At 44.6% G+C, this 19,126-nt stretch overlaps 1 protein-coding gene across 3 annotated transcripts in view; it reads right to left on the bottom strand.

The window, feature by feature from the left end:
• il1rapl2 (interleukin 1 receptor accessory protein-like 2) overlaps positions 1–19,126 on the bottom strand; it is a 1,090,987-nt gene that overhangs the window by 484,620 nt on the left and 587,241 nt on the right. For all 3 annotated transcript variants that reach the window (XM_038775345.1, XM_038775344.1, XM_038775346.1), the window contains exons 4-5: positions 3,763–3,949; positions 835–988 (exon numbers count right to left, since the gene is read on the bottom strand). In XM_038775345.1, the coding sequence (XP_038631273.1) occupies positions 835–988; positions 3,763–3,949 (341 nt within the window). The remainder of the gene's footprint in view (positions 1–834; positions 989–3,762; positions 3,950–19,126) is intronic.

Raw genomic sequence — 19,126 nt, 5'->3', positions numbered from 1 at the left:
TTAAAAAAATGTAACTTCTAACAATTTAAGAGAGCTCGTACTCATGTAAACCTGGTACTGAAAACAAAATCTCTCATTTGTGAAACCCAGTCAAAGATTTAAAATTTCCTCAAGTGGTCAATCTCTTGCAAAAAGCAAATAAACATTCATCCACTTGCAAGATAGAAAAATCGATTCATCCTTTAATAGCCACTTAAAACTGAAATCAGAATGTGAACTCAATCCTCTGCTGAGGTAAATGGATTTGGAGCTTTTGAAGCATTCATAATGTGCTCATCCCTAATATCAACTTTTGGGAAATGAAAGCACCAAAGTCTATTGAAACTGTGGAAACAGATGGCTAATGGTTTGCCCTAACCTGCACCAGATGGTCTGTCGGTTGATACATTCCAGCTACTGTCATCTGCTTTTTTTTACTCTAACTGAAAGCTGTAGGGTCTTTTTAATGACTGGGGATTGAAATGACTTTAGATCATGATGTTTAAACAGATCAATCCATCCTGCGAGATCCTTCACCATAAAATGCTGGTCCCCACACTGTGGATTAAAGCCTTTGGAGCTAAAATGAAATGGGATCAGTTTGAACTCAGCACTAATCATAAATGGCCCAGCTGAGTTCATTTTTCCTGCCTGCGTAATTCAGGACCCTCCCTTCCCTGCGCTGGCAAAATGGTTGTGGGATTCATGCATCTGTATGACACCCGGCGTTTTATAGACCTCCGGTGTTGAGCCGATTCCATGAAAATCTGACTCGCTCTTTTTCAATTTTTGGCTCAAATTTGAGGCGGTGAATTCTGTTTCATTTCATTTCACAAACACAATGAAATCCCTCACCTGTAATCCTTAATTCAGTTGTTCTTCTCACCAACTTGTTCTTGTACTTCAACTCACAGGTGTAATTCCCCAAATCGTCCTCTTGAACCTTTTGTATCACAAGGGTGTTCCTCTTCTGCAAAATTGTACTTCTCCATGATTTAGATAAACATTCCTAGGATAACATGGAATTAATAAAGAACCCAAAAAGAATATCCATTTATTTTCAATTAGCTATTGTAGTACAACATATTTTTTAAAATTATGTGCTATTCCCCAGGCAGTCATATCTTGCAGCTTGTTCATTTGAAGAAAATCTCAACACGGACAGACCTAAACTGTCAATGCCCACATTTGCTTATTTAACATTGTTCTCTCTCTTATCCTATTTTATTTGATCAATCCCATAAGAGAGCTCAGCTGCCCTCCACCTTCAGCTGCAAGGAAGATTCCCAACTCAAAACATTTGTCTGTCCTCTTTGTTCATTGTTGATATTTAATACCTTTCAGAAGAGAGAAAATACAGAAGGGCGTTGAACTAATCAAAAGGGAGTTATAAAAGGCTTAAGAAAGACCGAAGCTTTAACTGATGAACTGTTCTTGAATACAAAGCCCCTCCATCATGCATTCAGCTGGCGGGCCCACTGTACAATATATCTCTATGATGGCCCATTTGGAAAATAGTTAGAATTGACTCCAAGCATTTTAGACTGGTTTTGGATCCCAAGAACTGATGGACCTACGAACAGCTGAGTGTTTTGGGTCAGTCAGCAGCCAAAATTCTCCGGCCGTTCCGATTCACTTTACCCGCCTGCAGTGCACCCCTGCCCACAAGTTTCCTGGCCAATTGTGGTGTTTTCAATGGGAAATCCCATTGACAAGCAGTGGGAGCACAGAATCCCGCCACCAGCGAATGGTGCGCCACCGGTAAACACGCACCTGGGGGACTGGAGAATCCAGCCCGGGATTCCTTATTTCAACATGTAAAATGTCAGAACAGCCGTATAATTATTGGCTTTTGGTAAATAACAGGGATGGTGGTATTGAGTTTTGTTGGCTGAACAATTTCTTGAACTGTGCATTTTCTCATATAATAAAGTCAGTCGCTGCATTCATTAAGAACACGGCTCACATTTCTTCTATCAAGGTCTCTACCCTGTCCAACTTTCATAAATTTCATAGAATTAACAGTGCAGAGAGAGGCCATTCAGCCCATTGAGTCTGCACCGGCCCTTGGAAAGAGCACCCTACTTAAGCCCCACGCCTCCACCCCAACCCTGTAAACCATTAACCACACCCAACATTTTTGGAGACCAAGGGCAAATTAGCATGGCCAATCCAACTAACCTGCCCATCTTTGAAGGTGGGAATTAACCGGAGCATACGGAGGAAACCCACGCAGACACGGGGAGAATGTGCAGAATCCGCACAGCCAGTGACCCAAGCCGGGAATCGAACCTGGGACCCTGGAGCTGTGAAGCAACAGCACTAACCACTGTGCAACCGTGACGCCCAAAATTCCAAAGGGCAGAAATTCATGTCAGGTTACTTTGTCAAAATATTGAACATTGTCAACATTTCCTTTTCATCTATTCCGTGAAATGCCACGAAATGCTCATATTTATTTAATCATCTCTACCTAATATTTATCCTGATAATCAATCTCATTTTTGTCAGATCATCATCCAACGTATTAACACATATTAACTCTGAAGACCTTTCCATCCATCACTGTTAGCAAAGGAAACTCCAGCAGAAGACTGGCCTCATGTGAAACTGGATTGTCTTGGAACTACACCCTCTATTCTGGCAAACACAAATGGATTCAACAACTTACATCTACAGCGTTCATTTGTTTCATCAAAAAGAGTTGTCAAGTTGGCTCTCAATTCTTTATTGCTCATTAAGCCTAATAGTAATTTAGAGTTATAAATTCCAGATTACCGAAAGAGGTAATCAGGGACTGATTTATCTTCTTAACTTCCTCGTAGTTTAGTAAATAATTGAAGATTGCACCCAAGCCTTTCTTTTTTTCAGTTATTTTGATTGTATAAAGCCTAGTTCCCGCGACAATATTTGTTATCTTATGGCTCCGTACTAAAATCCTTGGCCCATACACTTTTCAAGTCTATTGGAATACTTTCCATTTCCTCTCTGTTGCAGATTTAATCTTATCGATGAGCATGATCAGCAAGTTCGAGCAGCAACCATTTCTAAATCGTGTGTGAAAAATGTTAAAGAAGTGGATGCAAATACTCTGTGAAACTGCACTCGCAATATATTTCTGATGTACTAATTACTCATGAAGTTAATTAGGGCCTGCTTACTTAACATAAGTTGAGGCACAGATGTAGCCTACGTGGTAAGATATATGCTTTATACAGCAAAGGAATAGACCATTCAGCCCAACAGGTCTATGTTTATACTAACTAGACACAAGCCTCCTTCCATCCTTCATTATCTACCCCGATCAATGTATTGATTTAACCCTTTCTCCCTCACGCACTTAATCAGTTTTCCCATAAATCCATCAACACTGGTCCTTAATTAAATAGTAGAAGGGGGTCAAGGGGCTGAATGACCTATTCCTGTTTCTAAATTATATACAAGATGTGAGTACATGGGTTCGGGGGCAAGAACTCTAAAACTTGTTTCCCAGAGGTGATTAAAATCAAATTCTACAATACCCCAATAGCTTGAAAAAAAAAGCACAACTGAATGAGAAATGTTGACATAGAAATGCATAATGGTAACTTGTGACACAAAAACATAACTAAAATAATTACAACCAGAAGCAAAGGTTCGTGAACAGAAGTGCGACAGATTTTTAATAACACACAGATATCAAGTCAATGTAAAATGATGTGCGACCCAGATAAAATGTTGATTCAAAATTTAACTCGACAATGGCAACTGGGCGGATTTATTCTAATGAAGTATCTTTATTACCTTGTACCAGACAATATCGAGATCTTGGTCTGCTGTGATGAAATCTTCAATGTCTCGGCACAAGAGCTCTTTACTTTTAGTAATTTCAGCTTTCTCCAAGTTTCGGATCATGCTGCTGTAGCAAAGTCCTGAATCATTTTCTGCCACTGTCAAGGACATTGTCACCTTCATGCAATATGTCGAGTTTCTGCAACAAGAGAAAATTATTATGTTCCTAATTTCATTTCAGGTATTTCTTAAAATATTTTTATTAAAATGAGAAAATATATTGATTCTGGGCAAGACGCCAAATGGGAGTATGTCGTGGTACTCAGGAATACATTAAATTTAAATGAAGCTTCAAATCAAGTAAAAACCTTGAATTTGGCAACTTTCTGCATTATTAATAGTTCAATGAAAATAGTTTTCTGTTATGCTTTTCTTTTTCTGGTTCAAAATAAACAATAGCAAACTTCAATGCTCACAGTTTGCATTGAAACTTTAAAGAATCCAGCACTGAAATGGCAGAGATACCAAGTTCACTCCTTGCATGTTGCAGACAATTTACAGCATTGGAACTAACCACATTGCCCAACTGGTCTGTGCCTGTGTTTATGCTCACATGAGTCTCCTCCAACCTCACTGAAGTGTTGACACTAAGCCTAATGTTCTGGTTCCAGCTCATGTTACTACTGGACAGGAATGTTTCAGAATGGAATCCTGGATCAATAGACTTTAACATATATATATTTTTTTAGAAACATGGATGGACAGAGACACAGGATTGCCAATCAGCTTTCAACAAAAGAAAAAAACATTTATTAAACATGAATAATCCATAGAATCCCTACAGTTCAGAAAAGGCCATTCGGTCCATCAGGGCCTCATCAAAGGTAGACTATAATGCATGACTTCTTCACCCCATTTATCGCTTCACAAATGTACCCAGATTTTATAATATAATAATAATCTTTATTGTCACAAGTAGGCTTACATTAACACTGCAATGAAGTTACTGTGAAAAGCCCCTAGTCGCCACATTCTTGTGCCTGTTCGGGTGCACAGAGGGAAAATTCAGAATGTCCAAATTATCCACAAGCGCATCTTTTGTGACTTGTGGGAGGAAGCAGGAACACCTGGAGGAAACTCATGGAGAGAACGGGGAGAACGTACGGACTCCGTACAGACAGTGACTCAAGCCGGGAATCAAACCTGAGACCCTGGTGCTGTGAAGCAACAGTGCTAACCACTGTACTATTGTGCTGCCCACATTTTTAAGGATAACGCAAGTGACAGAATACATCTTACACAATATTGTTCTCAGTAAGTACACAGTCTCTGTAAACCAACAGGCTAACAGACACACCCCACTAGGAAACCAAGTAGCAATTGACACTTCTCAGAATCTTCTCCCAAACAACACTAAGTGGGCGGAATGCTCCGACCCCCCCCCCCCCCCGCCGAGTCGAAGAATTGGCGCCGCACCGCGTGAATCGCGCCATGCCGCCCCAACGCTGGGACGCAATTCTCCGCAGTTCGGAGAATCAGTGCCGCATGGTCAGCACGGCGCCAGTCAGGGTGTGTGCCAACTCTCAGGCACAGGCCGGCGCGCCGATCCTCTAGCCATGATGGGCCGAGCAGCCGTCAAGAAAAAGCTGAGTCCCACCGGAGCCGTTCTAACATCCTCTGAGCCAGCGGGACATCGGGGCTGAAACATCCGGGGGGCGGCCTGTAGGGGTGGGGGGGGAGGGGGGTGCGACTCCGGGGTTGGCTTCCGTAGTGGCCTGGCCCACGATCGGGGCTCACCGATCGGCGGGACGGCCTCTCTGCCCCCCGGCCTCCTTTCCTCCACGCCTGCTCCATTTGGCGTCGGGGCCGCCATGGGGAAGAAGGCCACTGCGCATGCGCTAGTTGGCGCCGGCCCAACTACGCATGGGCGGAATCCGCGGCGCTGGGTTCAGACCGGGATCGGCAGCTGGAGCGGCGTAGGCCACTGCAGTGCCATCCTATCCCCTATGGGCCACATAATGGTACAATCCCACCCATTATCTCCCAGATGCTTTACCATGGATCCGCTTCCAGGATCTCAACATCTTCCTTCGTTATTCCTCTTCCTTGGATTGCCACATGCATTTAAACTTCCACACAATCTGTTAGGTATCCAGCCATAGTAACGGAACACTACTGCTTCACAGGCAGGATTTTTTTATTCCCTGTTTCCAGGACTACCTGTTATTTAATTCCTTGTGTTCTTGTTGGAAAGTTTGCTTTTTGCAGCTCCCTTGTTCTGTCCAGTCGCTCCTGGGTCCAGCCTACAACTAACTTCAAAAGGTCTTTCTAACTTAAAGTGGTCCCTGGTTGCTAAGCAACAACCACGTCTTCCTACACTTGTTTGTTTTCACTCCATAAACCCTCCAATCACAATGCAGGCACAGTTTGAAATTAAACCCAAAACTCCTATACCTTCAAACATCTTTGTTTCACATGAATCTAACTAACTTTTTAATTGTTTTGGCACAGAAACCCAATTAAACACACTAAATCTACACCTTATTTCTATTACCCAAAGATACAAATATATATCACTTAAAACTACCTCTGTTTCCTGACACTAATGTAATGGTCAACAAAGATAATGATAATAATTAAATGTTGAAAACTGGTACATTTCACACCTGACAACTCAGATTGTTAAAGGAAGTGAGTAGTTGAACTATCAGACAAAATCTGTTCTTCAAAATATTTCAGGCATTGAAACTCATCCCAATACCTCAGGCTCAGTGGTGGGCAGACAAGGACAACCTGAGAGTAGGAAGCCAATTTAGAGGCCACCTCTGTGTGTGCAATCCAATTAAGGAACGGAGGGTGGATTTCTGAGGTGGGAGCACAGGACATGGCAGCACGGTAGCATTATGGACAGCACAATGGCTTCACAGCTCCAGGGTCCCAGGTTCGATTCTGGCTTGGGTCACTGTCTGTGCGGGGTCTGCACATCCTCCCCGTGTGTGCGTGGGTTTCCTCCGGGTGCTCCGGTTTCCTCCCACAGTTCAAAGATGTGCAGGTTAGGTGGATTGGCCAGGATAAATTGCCCTTAGTGTACAAAATTGCCCTTAGTGTTGGGTGGGGTTACTGGGTTATTGGGATGGGGGGAGGTGTTGACCTTGGGTGGTGTGCTCTTTCCAAGAGCCTGTGCAGACTCGATGGGCCGAATGGCCTCCTTCTGCACTGTAAATTCTATGATCTATGACATCGCGGCCCACTCCAATAGAGGCCAGCAGCCCCCCAACGTGGGACCAGTGGAAGTTCTACAGAGGGCCAGCCAGATGGTATGGTACAGAGGGACTGCAGCTGCCATTAGAAACACCTGAAAAGGTAAATTAATATGGCCAGCAGACCTAGCCTACACATCTTTGGACAATCAGGGTCAATCTTAGCATAGCCAATCCACCATGATTTTTCTTTATTGATGGGATGTGGACGTCACTGGCTGGGCCAGCATTTATTGCCCATGCCTGAGGGCATTTAAGACCCATATTGCTGTGGGTATTGAGTCACATGTGGGTCAGACCAGGTAAGGATGGCAGATTTCCTTCCCTAAAAGACATTGGTGAACCAGATGGGCTTTTACAACAATCAACAATGGTCTCATTGTCACCATTAGACTTATAATTCCAGATTTTTCATCAAATTCAAATTTCACCATCTGCCCTGGTGGGATTCGAACGGGTCCCCAGAGCATTACCCGGGTCTCTCGATTACTAGTCGAGTGACAATACCATTACAATACCACTAACCTGCACATCTTTAGACTGCGGGAGGAAACCGGAGGACCCAGAGCAAATGTGTACAGATCTTAGCTGTGGGCTGTCTTTTCCAACCTGCGACAGTGCTTGACATTGAGCAGAGTCACCAGGGTTCACTTGGGTGAGGAGCAGGAGGATTCACTGGGCCCCTGGGACTGCAGCCTGACAATAATTCATTGGATTGAGGAGGAGGGGCGAGGAATCAAATGACAGAAAGAGGAAGTGAAGCTGAAAATGACAAATAGATCTGGCTTGCTGCATCTCACTTTCGCCTTCAGAGAAGCGCCTTGCAAGTGATTTATGTCTGGGACATCAACTTCAGAAAGTTCTTATGTTTTTTTTCTTGTGAATGATTGCAATAGTCATTGCAACCAGACCAACTTCCTGACAATGAATAGATGTGAGACAAAATAACTTGCTAGGCATCTCGCACGTAGGAAATTTAAAAATGCTTTGGATTTTTTATTCAAAAGCATTTATAGGCTGCCTGGAACAAACTTAAAACAGCTTCATTTTTGCAAGTGGGCACAAATTAAAACTATTGGAATGATTTTTTACACAACTCACCCACCATAATATGTCAGATTATCTTCTTAGACATTACTTTGAAATCTCAACTACACTTTCATAGTCTCATCTATCTAACCATTCAAGAAAGTAAAATTCATCAGAGTTTTTTTTAGATAAGGAATGGGCGATACTCCGTTTGTTAAACACTTCAGTTGGTGCTATGTGTTTGTGAGAAATGTTATGCTGTAAACTGACCCCCTGGATTTCTCTTGACCTATAATGTTTAATTACTAAACTGGCCTCTCCCCTTAACCACTACTATTCAGCTCTGTCCTGTGTCGCTCAACCCTCCAAGATATTTATGCTCATTTAATTCTGGACTTTCAAGAATCCCAGATTTTAATTATCCAACATTGGTGACCACGTCATCCGCTGCCTGGCTCTTAAATTCTGGAATCATCTCTCCAGTCCTTTCCACCTCTTTACCCCACTTTCTACCTATCAGATATTTCCTTAAGCCCGCTCTTCGACCAAAGCTTTTTTCTCGTGACATAATTGGAGCGATTTTGCACCCTTGTTTGCTGGGGGGGCAAAGGGTGACGTGGGCAAAATTTCTCACGAGATTTCCTTTTCTGATTTTCCCCACCCCTCACTGGTGACACAGGTGAAGCTGATATCAACACATTTTAATAATTCAAATATAATATGATGTCTGGAGAGAAAACTCGGCTGTGCAGCTGGGAGTCTTCACGCCCGTTTTCCCGCCTCAGCCAGCGCAGAGTGCAAAACTCTCCCCAATATCTTCCTCTGTGGCTCATGGCATATTTTGTTTTTGCTCATGTGAAATCCCTTGGTCATATGTTATGTGAAAGCTGGTTTATCAGACATTTTCCGTGGTGAAAGAAAATCAAACTGCAATGCAATCAGGGAATTTGTCAAAAATATATGCATGAATTACTCTTAACATTCCTCCAAAACATTAATTCGGGGAAAATAGATCGAGCCATTGGGCTGGATTCTTCGATTCTGCGGCTATGTCCCCATGGGGGCATGGGAACGGTGGCATTCGACAACTGAAAATTCAGTGCAAAACGGCCACCGATCCTCCGTTTGCCTGACGCTAGCATGCCAACAACGTAGAGCACCTGGCTCCAGCTACCGATACGCTCCGGGGAATTGCCGCGTCCATGGCCGCGCATGCGCACGGCGTGGCCTGCAGCAGCCGTCCCATGCAACATCGCGCCAACCGCGCATAGACCTGGCCTGCAAAATAGTGCCCCCCCCCTTTGGCCGGCTCGTGAGCCCCAGATCAACCCCCAACAGTGCCCCCAGCCCCTGACAAAGTCCTCCCCTACGCATGGATCGGCTCTCCCCTGATTGAGGCGGCGTCCCTGACAGATGATAGCACATGCAACCGACAGCGTCGGGAACCCGGATGGTCGGCGATGGAGCATCTGGGGGTGGGCCTCAGGCAACTTCCTGAGGCCGTCGATATGGCGCGAGGCGTATTCCTTTGGAGGGGGCGGAGCATCATGCAAGAGGTGCTAGCTCTGATTTCGGCAGAAACGGATATTTTCCTGCTGATCGCCAAACGTGATTTTGCCGTCGGTAGAATCCCGCCCACAATCTCAAACCAATAAGAATCATGCTCATTTTTTTTAAAAGACAGATTATTACCACATTAAGATTTCAATGGTTCTGGGTGAGCAACAGATTACAGTTTAAAAAGATCCTCTCAACGGAGTTGATGAGTGAGAAAGAACCAGTTATTACAGTAAACCAGATCCTTTACCTCCGAGATACTTGTGTTGAATTTTAACTTGAACGATGAAGCGAGAATTTAGCTTTGCAGCAAAGCAAAATTAGCCACAAAGCGGCCAACATGATTGGTACCACCTCTACCACCTTCAACATCCACTCCCTCCACCACCGACGCACAGTAGCAGCAGTGTGCACCATTGACAAAATGTCCAGCAGCAATTCACCAAGGCTCCATCGACAGCACGATCCAAACCCACAACCTCTGCCACCCAGAAGGACAAAGGCATTGGAACGCCATCATCAGCGTGTTCCGCTTCAAGTCACACCCCATCCTGACATGGAACTTTATCGCCATTCCTTCACTGTCACTGGGGCAACATTCTGGAACATCCTCCCTAATAGCACTGTGGGTGTACCTACAGGGCATGGATTGTAGCGGTACAAGACGGCAACTCACCATCACTTTCTCAAGGACAACTAGAGATGGGCAACAAAAATGTTGGCCTAGCCAGCGACGCCCACACCCCCTGAAATAATTTTTAAAAATAATTGAAGCTGGACCAGTTTTCCATTTTGTCAAAGAGGTGGGACTAGCTGTACAAAATAGTCAAACATCACTTCAGCTTTGCAGTCGAATTGTACCCAGTGCCACATCAATTTGTTGTACATTTAAAAATGTTTAACGATCGAAAAGAAGTGATCGCTCTATTGGTTATTTCCTCCGATTGAATAGCAGCCATGACCCAGTGAATAAATGCTGAGGCATGTTACTGAAAAGCTGCATCTTTTCCTTGAACAGCCTGTGATACAATCCAGGCAGCAGAACGTAATGAAGTTTGCTCATCCCAGACACCAGTGCCAAATAACATCTGTGCTCCGACCACAGCACAAGGAACCAAGGTTAGAAAAGACCATGCATTGTTTACCTAGTTTGCATTCTTTGGATAGCACACTGTGAATTGGTGTTACGTAATGTCCACACTTGATCTCTATTTAAATTACTGAGCTGAAACGCATCCTAAGATATAACATAGAACATAGAACATACAGTGCAGAAGGAGGCCATTCGGCCCATCAAGTCTGCACCGACCCACGTAAGCCCTCACTTCCACCCTATCCCCGTAACCCAATAACCCCTCCTAACCTTTTGGTCACTGAGGGCAGTTTTTAAAAATCATGGCCAATCCACCTAACCTGCACGTCTTTGGATCGTGGGAGGAAACCGGAGCACCCAGAGGAAACCCGTGCAGACACGGGGACAACGTGCAGACTCCGCACAATGACCCAGCAAGGAATCGAACCTGGGACCTTGGCGCTGTGAAGCCACAGTGCTATCCACTTGTGCCACCGTGCGGTCCCACGGGCATATTTTAATTGGTGTTCACCAGGTGCAAGTCAGAGAAAAATGGAACAGATTCCAGTAATGTCAGGTTCGGGTCCCCATTATATGGAACCTCATTTGATCAACCAGCTGTTGCCAGTATATTGATGGAAAATTTCAAAAGAGGTTGACAGATTTCTGTTCGGTGAGTATACTAAGCAATATGGAAACATGGCAGCAAAATGGTGTTAAAATATAAGCAGCTGTGATCCAATGCTAGAAGAAGCTGGAAGGGATGAATGGCCTACTCATGTCCGTAAGTTGCAACAGCATAACTGGGCATCCACTTGTAGTAGATGCACTTCAGTGAATTGTGAAGCGTGGTTTTCACATGGTCACCTGATAGAGTATTGTTTTTTTCATAGTTTCATTCATATAGGTGCTCGTTGAATGCATGTAGCTGAGAGATTAAAATATTAGAGTGTCTTGACTGATGGAATCCAGTCATTGCTTCATATAACTAATTAACCATTGTATTCCAGTGTATTCAACACTAAGAATGTATTTTTATCTGTTAATCAACTAATTTGATAGTTCTAATAGTTCTAACAAGGTCTCTGCCAAGCTGTGAAACATGGAAAGTGAGAGAAGCACATCCAGTAATTTTCCTAAGACTGCGAATGCAGACACTAAGCTAGTTTTGATAGGCACCAGTCAATCTTAAGTAATGTCCAATATTTGATCAACAAATCATCCTTTAAGTAACAGACATTCATTTGAACAAACCAGGAGGTCTCAGCTGAGAATTAGAAGCCAATTAAAGTAAATGAGGGGTTAAACCTGAGATAAGAATTTCCTTGAAAGTAGGACCTCGTGATTGAGGTGTTTGTTCCTGAACTCTTGAATCATCTATCTGGTTGTTTGTGTTAAAGCAATTTACTTACATGCTTTATGCTTTTTGCCAAGTGCTTGATTTTTTAATGTATTTGTTGATATTTCATTTCTAAGTTTTGATTCAGTTCTTATTCAAGTGTATTCGAGTGAGTGAGTAGCAATAAAGCCGTATTTTTGGCACCTCCAATCAACCGGACTACCAATTCTTATTAGAAGGTAAAATAAGAAGTCCCAACAATTTCACCTCAAGCACCCTGCACAGCCATACAGTCTGTGCTGGCTCTAAGGCCCACACAGACGGCAGGTTCAATGAAGGTCCTGTGAATTTGGGACCACCCCCGCAGCAATAGGCGATGCTGTACATAATGGATGTAGCTCCACTCGAGGCAGAAGATCCAGCCAGGGTGGGTGTGGAGAGGCAGCAGTCTGCGAGGGTTCAGGGGAAGCCTGTGTGGGGTGGGGTAGTTCGGAGCCAGACAGTAATGGGTGCTGCTGCTGCTGCTATGGTAATGCCTGAGCAACGCAGCTCACCTTGGATGCCCAGAAGGTAAATAGGTAGACTTTTGTGTTCCAATCCAATGTCAAAAGTGGCTGACATTTGCAAGCAGGAATTCTGCAGGATGGTTTGGGACTGTGCAATAGCAATTGCACTTTTATATCGTGGCACAAATTCATGTCAAAACATAAAAAACATTGCTGTCAACCATTTGACTGGTGGTTGTGATTAATGGTGTAGATTTAGTGGTATGACTCTAAGGAGCTATTTACACCAGCCATCTCCATGCTTTCTGAATGGAATCATTAATCAGCTGCCATTTCCGATATAAAAAGTAGACTGATATAACAATAATAATGCTCTCGAGCTTATATTATCCGGCAAACAACTGAGGGGGTGTTCAGTGATATCCTCTGTGTAAAATCAAAAATCGTACAATGCCAGTTCGACAAAACTCATGTATTCCAAGGAGTATGATCCAACAGCGTAATTAAACAGCAATAACCGTTAAACTGTTATCTACTTTTCAACAGTGTGCTGATCACGTTGGGAAACTGGTACCCTTGAGAAACCTATTAACAGTTTTGGCCCACTAATGATACAAATTGATGTCATCATAGTGTTATTAGGGATTGCTATTAGTTTTCTCTCTGCTACTTTTTGCACTAAAGTGGGATAATGCTGGTAGAAGGTGCTAATGGGCTGTTTATCCTTTCTCACCGATGATCCGAGAATGTTGTTTTTCCCCCCAGTAAGGCTTATTAATGACAAGCTTGTGTAGAGTAGCCAAGTGAAGAGCTATTTCACGCCGGGTCGGAGGTTAGAACTGGCGTCAGTTTATCGAGGGCAAGGATTTTAAAATGACCTCTCAACACGTCAAAAGATAAATGGTATCGACGACTGTTCTGTTGATGCAAACTGCTGGAGTGGAAGGCAAATGGAGAGGAGCAATGTGGGTAACAATGTAAGTGAACCAGCAAAGCAATTGCTTATGAAATATGAATCATTGTGGATGGGAATGAACATACACCCAAGGTAAAGAAAGCTCAGAAACTGGTCAAGAGAGTTAAAATAGAAAATATTGGCCCCACAACCACCTGCAGGATTGGCGACTTAAGTCGCTGGTGCGCCGTATATGAGTAGTGTGGTGACCCGGAAGTACGGGCGTTCAGGCATGCGTGCTGAAAGCATGTTTGGGCATGTTTCTTCCCCTGCTTGAAACCCTGCGCTGCTGAATGAAAAATCCAGCTGCAGCGTTAACGTGGGCCACTTACCCGCACATTCGGTGAGTTTTTACACATTTTTATTTACACAGTAATTTTTCAGCGCAGGAGACATTGGGAGACATTATTATGGTGGATTAAAGTTTTCTATTACTGGTGCTGAGCGTCGAAAATACATTTACAATACAAATAAAATGAAAGGAAGAGATATTTTTATTTTTTAAACATTGGTTCATCATGAGGTTGTTAATTCCATTAAAAGGGTACTTTCCTGTATAAAGCGAGTTTGAAGTCGCAGAAGGTGCAAGAATGATTTCTTTTAAACTTTGTCATGAGGATGTTAATTCTATTAAAGGAACTATAATGGATAGAATGCAGTGATCACTCACTGATGAGTATGACTGTCCACTTAAGATACTCAGTGTTACTGGTCACGGGTTCTGTCAGTCCTTGTGTGGCTGATGATCCCCATCCCAGAGCCGTACCTTCAATCACTTCACTTGGCAGGAGTTTATAAAACGTGGCATCAGTCCTTGGACGCTAGATCATGCGTATATCTTTCTCAGGCTCCTCTTCTGGGCCTCCTCTTGCTGGCGGGTGTTCTCGAAGAATTGTGGCTCTTCAATCAGGAGGTTCCTCCAAGTAGGTCTCTTCTGAGCAAGGGACTACCCGGCATTGACGGCTATGTTCCATTTCTTGAGGTAAGCCAACAAGGTATCTTTGAAGAGCTTCTTTTCTCTCCTCGTGTTTGGGGTCCTTCCTTGAGCTGGCGAAGAAGATTTGCTTCGGAAATCGGGATTCTGGCATCCTCAGCAAATGGGCAGCCCAGCAGACTTGGTTTTGGATGATCATGGCCTTGATCGTAATGCTATTGACTCCTTCAAAGACACTAATGTTAGCACTCCTCTCCCCCAGCTGGTTCAGAGACGAAGGGCATTTGGGATTTTGCAATGTATTTTAAGCTGAGTTGTTCACAAGTCTCCCTGATGTAATGTTCAAGCTAGGAAGCCTCAGTGATTACTTCAAATGCTTTAACAAAGTTTAATGCCTTAGTTGATCAAGACAACCTCCTGTAGACTAATGTGAATTATCTGTCTGACAGGTATTGCAGTGAATCAATCCCCCATCCCTAAGAGTGGACTGCCAAAGTACATCCCAAAATAATGTCAGGGGAGATGTGTGCCAGAACACTGGGCTTCAGCAGCTGCTGCTTTCGGACCCTAAACCTGTCAATCAACCTTTATCAAACTCCTCCCCTTCCCCCTCTTCCCTCCCTTCCCCCTCTTCTCTCCCTCCCTCCTCTTCCCTCCCTCCCATTCTCCATTCTTCCCTCCTTCCCCCTTTTCCCTACATCCCTCCTCTCTTCCCCCACTCATCCCCTTCCTTCCCTCCCCTTCACAAATAGACGGGACCATTGTGTTTAAGTGAGAAAATATAAGGGCAGCACGGTGGCACAGTGGTTAGCATTGCTGCCTACGGCGCTGAGGACCCGGGTTCGAATCCCGGCCCTGGGTCACTGTCCGTGTGGATTTTGCACATTTGCCCCGTGTCTGCGTGGGTTTCGTCCCCACAACCCAAAAGATGTGCAGGTTAGGTGAATTGGCCATGCTAAATTGCCCCTTAATTGGAAAAAATAATTGGGTACTCTAAATTTATAAAAAAAGTGAGAAATTATATTTTATTGCAATAAATTTATAAAAGGTCATTGTTCAGCTGATAAAGTTAAAAATTGAGTTAAATGTTAACTGGCTTCAAAGTTCTGTGTTCATAAAATAATTCTCGTAAATATATGTTTTATATTAAACTTTACAAGCTTCTACAAATGTCTCACTGAAACATCAGAACACAACCTTTGATTGAGATAATTATAAATTAATAAGATAACTGAAGTAAACAAGACGGAAACATATTTAACAAGGTGGCACACCAATTAGCACTGCTGCCTCACAGCACCAGAAGACCATGTTCAATTCTGACCTTGGTTGACTGTGTGGTGTCTGTACATTCTCTCGTATCTGCATGGGTCTCTTAGAACCCTGGAATAGAACCATAGAATTCCTACAGTGCAGAAGGAGGCCATTCAGCCCATCAAGCCTGCATCAACCTTCTGAAAGAGCATCTTACCTGGATCCACTCCCTCACCTTATCCCCAAACCTGTACATCCCTGGGCACTAAGGGGCAACTTAGAATGGCTAAACCACCTAACCTGCACATCTTTGGACTGTGGGAGGAAACCAGAGCACCCAGAGGAAACTCACACAGACACGGGGAGAATGTGCAAACTCCACAGAGACCCGGATCCCTGGCGCTGCAAGGCAACAGTGCTAACCACTGCGTCATCGTGCTGCTGCTGTTTCCTCTGGGTGCTTCAGTTTCCTTTCATAGTCCAAAGTTGTGCAGGTTAGGTGGATTGGCCAATGCAAAATTATCACTTAGTGTCCAAAGGGTGGTGGGGTTATGGGCATAGGGTAAGGGAGTGAACCTGGGTAGGGTGCTCTTTTGGAGTGTCGGTGCAGCCTCGATGGGCCGAATGGCTTTCTTCTTCACTGTAGGAATTCGATAAACACTAATAAAAAAAAAATCAGATGTGACAAGGACAGTGACAGCAAAAATCCCTGGGGCGCTCTTAAAATCATTTGACCATAATCTAAATTAAAACATACAAACATTTTTAAGCATGCCACATCGTAAAATTATGTAATATTGTGCAGATTTCAATAGTTTCACAGATTTAAAACAGGCAGTGTTCAGGAGGACAGACTTGAGTCTACGGCCCACCCTCGGCATGAGGGTAACCCTTTGCTCCTCACTGGCATGGAGCTTTGGGTCCACCTCGGGCTACCGAGCGCGGAGAGGGGTGGGGAGCAGGTCTTCTGTGAGCCATCTTGGTGGCTGCAGTGAGTGTGTGGTAAGTGGAGCGCTTAAAAACAGCTCCAGCTGCCAGGCTCTTTGGCGCTAACTCCGACCCCAGCGTTAGAACGCCCGCTTGGCCGGGAATTGCTCTCAATGCGCGCCAGCAGAATGCTGGTCTGATTGCATGACCTGGCTTTCTTGCCCCCCCAACAGGAATGCGAACCAGCCCCGGCATTAACACCTGGGGAGCGATTGAATGGTCGCGATGTGCTTGACCGAGAGGTTAAAATCGAGAACCGGCTGGGTGCCAATCGGTTTGCGATCTGATCAGTCCGCTCCCATTGGCGAAATCAGGATCTCACCACGGCGTGGCAAGAAACCAATTACCACCACTTAATGCCAGTCTCCAGACAATTAACGAGAAAGACCCCCTATCTAACGTCCTCCTGTGATCTAACGGCCTCCTCAGCAAGTGTTCACACGGATGCCAATTTTTCAAAAGGTGAAGCCGGTGGAATGGCTGCTGCGGCGACCCGGGGAGGGAGGTGAGTAGCCATCGCCGCTCACAAGGCAATGGCCCTGGAGGCACTTGAGTCATTGCCTGCTGCTCCGGGGGGAAGGGTGGGGTGGAGCTCCAGGGGGCCAGACTCGGTTGGGTGGGCCGGCATTGGCGAGGGGGGGGGGGGCAGCATGGGGCCTTGTTAAGTGGACCGATTAATGTTTGATACTGGTGACAGCCTCACCGGGTCGAGTGTTGGGAAGCTCCCGGCAGTTCCAGCTCGCTACCACACTTGAAAATGTTTCCATTAAATTGTGCCCTAGCCTCCCAAACGGGGAACTCTACCCCGTGTACTTTAATGTAGAATATCATGGCTCTTAATAGTCGACAGAACAGGTCTCCGTGGCTTGCATCATAGATGGAACTGGTCTATCTGACTGTTGGATGGAGAGCTAGCCTGCTTCCCCAATGAGGGTGCCAGCAGTTATACTCTTCAGTCTCTTTGATACCCCACCCTGTGAATTCGGCTGTCTACATTTCTCAAACTCCTTGCCTTTAGAAGTTATAATTTGCAGGGCCCCACTGATCCACGGTAAACAATGTTTCTGATATGGCCATTTGCAGCTCAGTCTCTCGCCACATGCTAACATTGTTACTGGGCAAATCAACATCTCATTATTTCTCTAGACGCCCGCTAGTCTTGTTACTTGCCTGTTATTTAGTTTTCATCTCACTGTTAGCCAAACTAATTTCCCACATTTCTAACGATGAGCAAAGAAAAATAAATGATACGTCTGTCTTTTCTGTGCCGCTGCTTGAGACCACGGGGCCGAGTGAGAGTTAGGATAAGAGCAGCAGAGTTTTGGATAAGCACAAGTTTATATAGAGTGAAAGATGGGAGGCTGACGAGTAGAACATTGAAATAAACTAGAGATAACAAAGGCAAGGACAAAAATGCAGGAGCACTTAGCAAAGTGCCGACTGAAATCTGTCCTGTCCCACTATCTTTGTAGAATAATTAGAACCATCAAGAAACTTGAAGTCCAACAAGTTGCTGACTCAAATCCAACCTCAAAAATGGAGCATGGGGATAATACAGGGAATATTGGTTGGCCCGGAAGTATTGGAAAGCGCCTGAGAAAGAGATAATGTACCATTTGATAACTATGGGATGGTAAGGATTGATTGATATTCTTTGCGGAAGTAAAGAACGTGGTGACAGGAAAAAACTGCGTGAATGTGATAAATTTAAATCTGAGAACGAGTGTTGATAGGCTCTCTGTGAGGTCAGAAGACATGCAGGAAGAGAGGAGCCTCTGACGTTCAATGAAGACGGGTTAAACCAAACAACGCAAAGGATGCCAAAGGTTTGAGATGGAATTTGACATCAAGGCGCAGGCCTGAGGTAGAGAACATGATGGCTCTGAGGAAGGAATAACGGCAGCGAGGTCAGGGGGCAGGTGACTGATTACACAGCATTTACTGTGCGAAAGATGGAGTCACAGCTCCTGGGCTCCTTGGATAGCAGATACCGAGCTTTATCTCCATGCGACAGTTTGGAGATGGTAAGGGGATAAGGGCAACTCTGTTTGGACTTGAAAAGAAGTTAAATGATTCATTCAACCTCAGCAAAACATTTCTTCGGATAACACGACCTGCACTCCGGAAGGTAGCTCCAGGCCCTTATTGGAACCTGGAGTCTTTTACAGCGAATCTCTGTTATTTCTGCAGTGGCACAGTGACACAAGGGTTACTGCCTCACAGCTCCAGTGGCCCGGGTTCAATTCCAGCCTTAGGTGTCTGTCTGCGTAGAGTTTGCACTCCCCCCCCCCCCCCCCCCCCGTGTCTGCGTGGGTTTTCTCTGGGTACTCCGGTTTCCTCCCACAGTCCAAAGATGTGCAGGTGGATTGGCCACGATAAATTGCCCCTTAGTGTTCAAAAGGTCAGGTTACTGGGTTTACGGGGATAGGATGAAGGCACGGGCTTAAGCAGGGTGCTCTTTACAAGCGCCCGTGCAGACTCGA

The sequence above is a fragment of the Scyliorhinus canicula genome, chromosome 17 (genome assembly GCF_902713615.1).
Source record: "Scyliorhinus canicula chromosome 17, sScyCan1.1, whole genome shotgun sequence".
Classification (NCBI taxonomy): domain Eukaryota; kingdom Metazoa; phylum Chordata; class Chondrichthyes; order Carcharhiniformes; family Scyliorhinidae; genus Scyliorhinus; species Scyliorhinus canicula.
The sequence above is the reverse complement of the archived record's forward strand: the minus strand, read 5'-3'. Positions and strand labels throughout refer to the sequence as shown.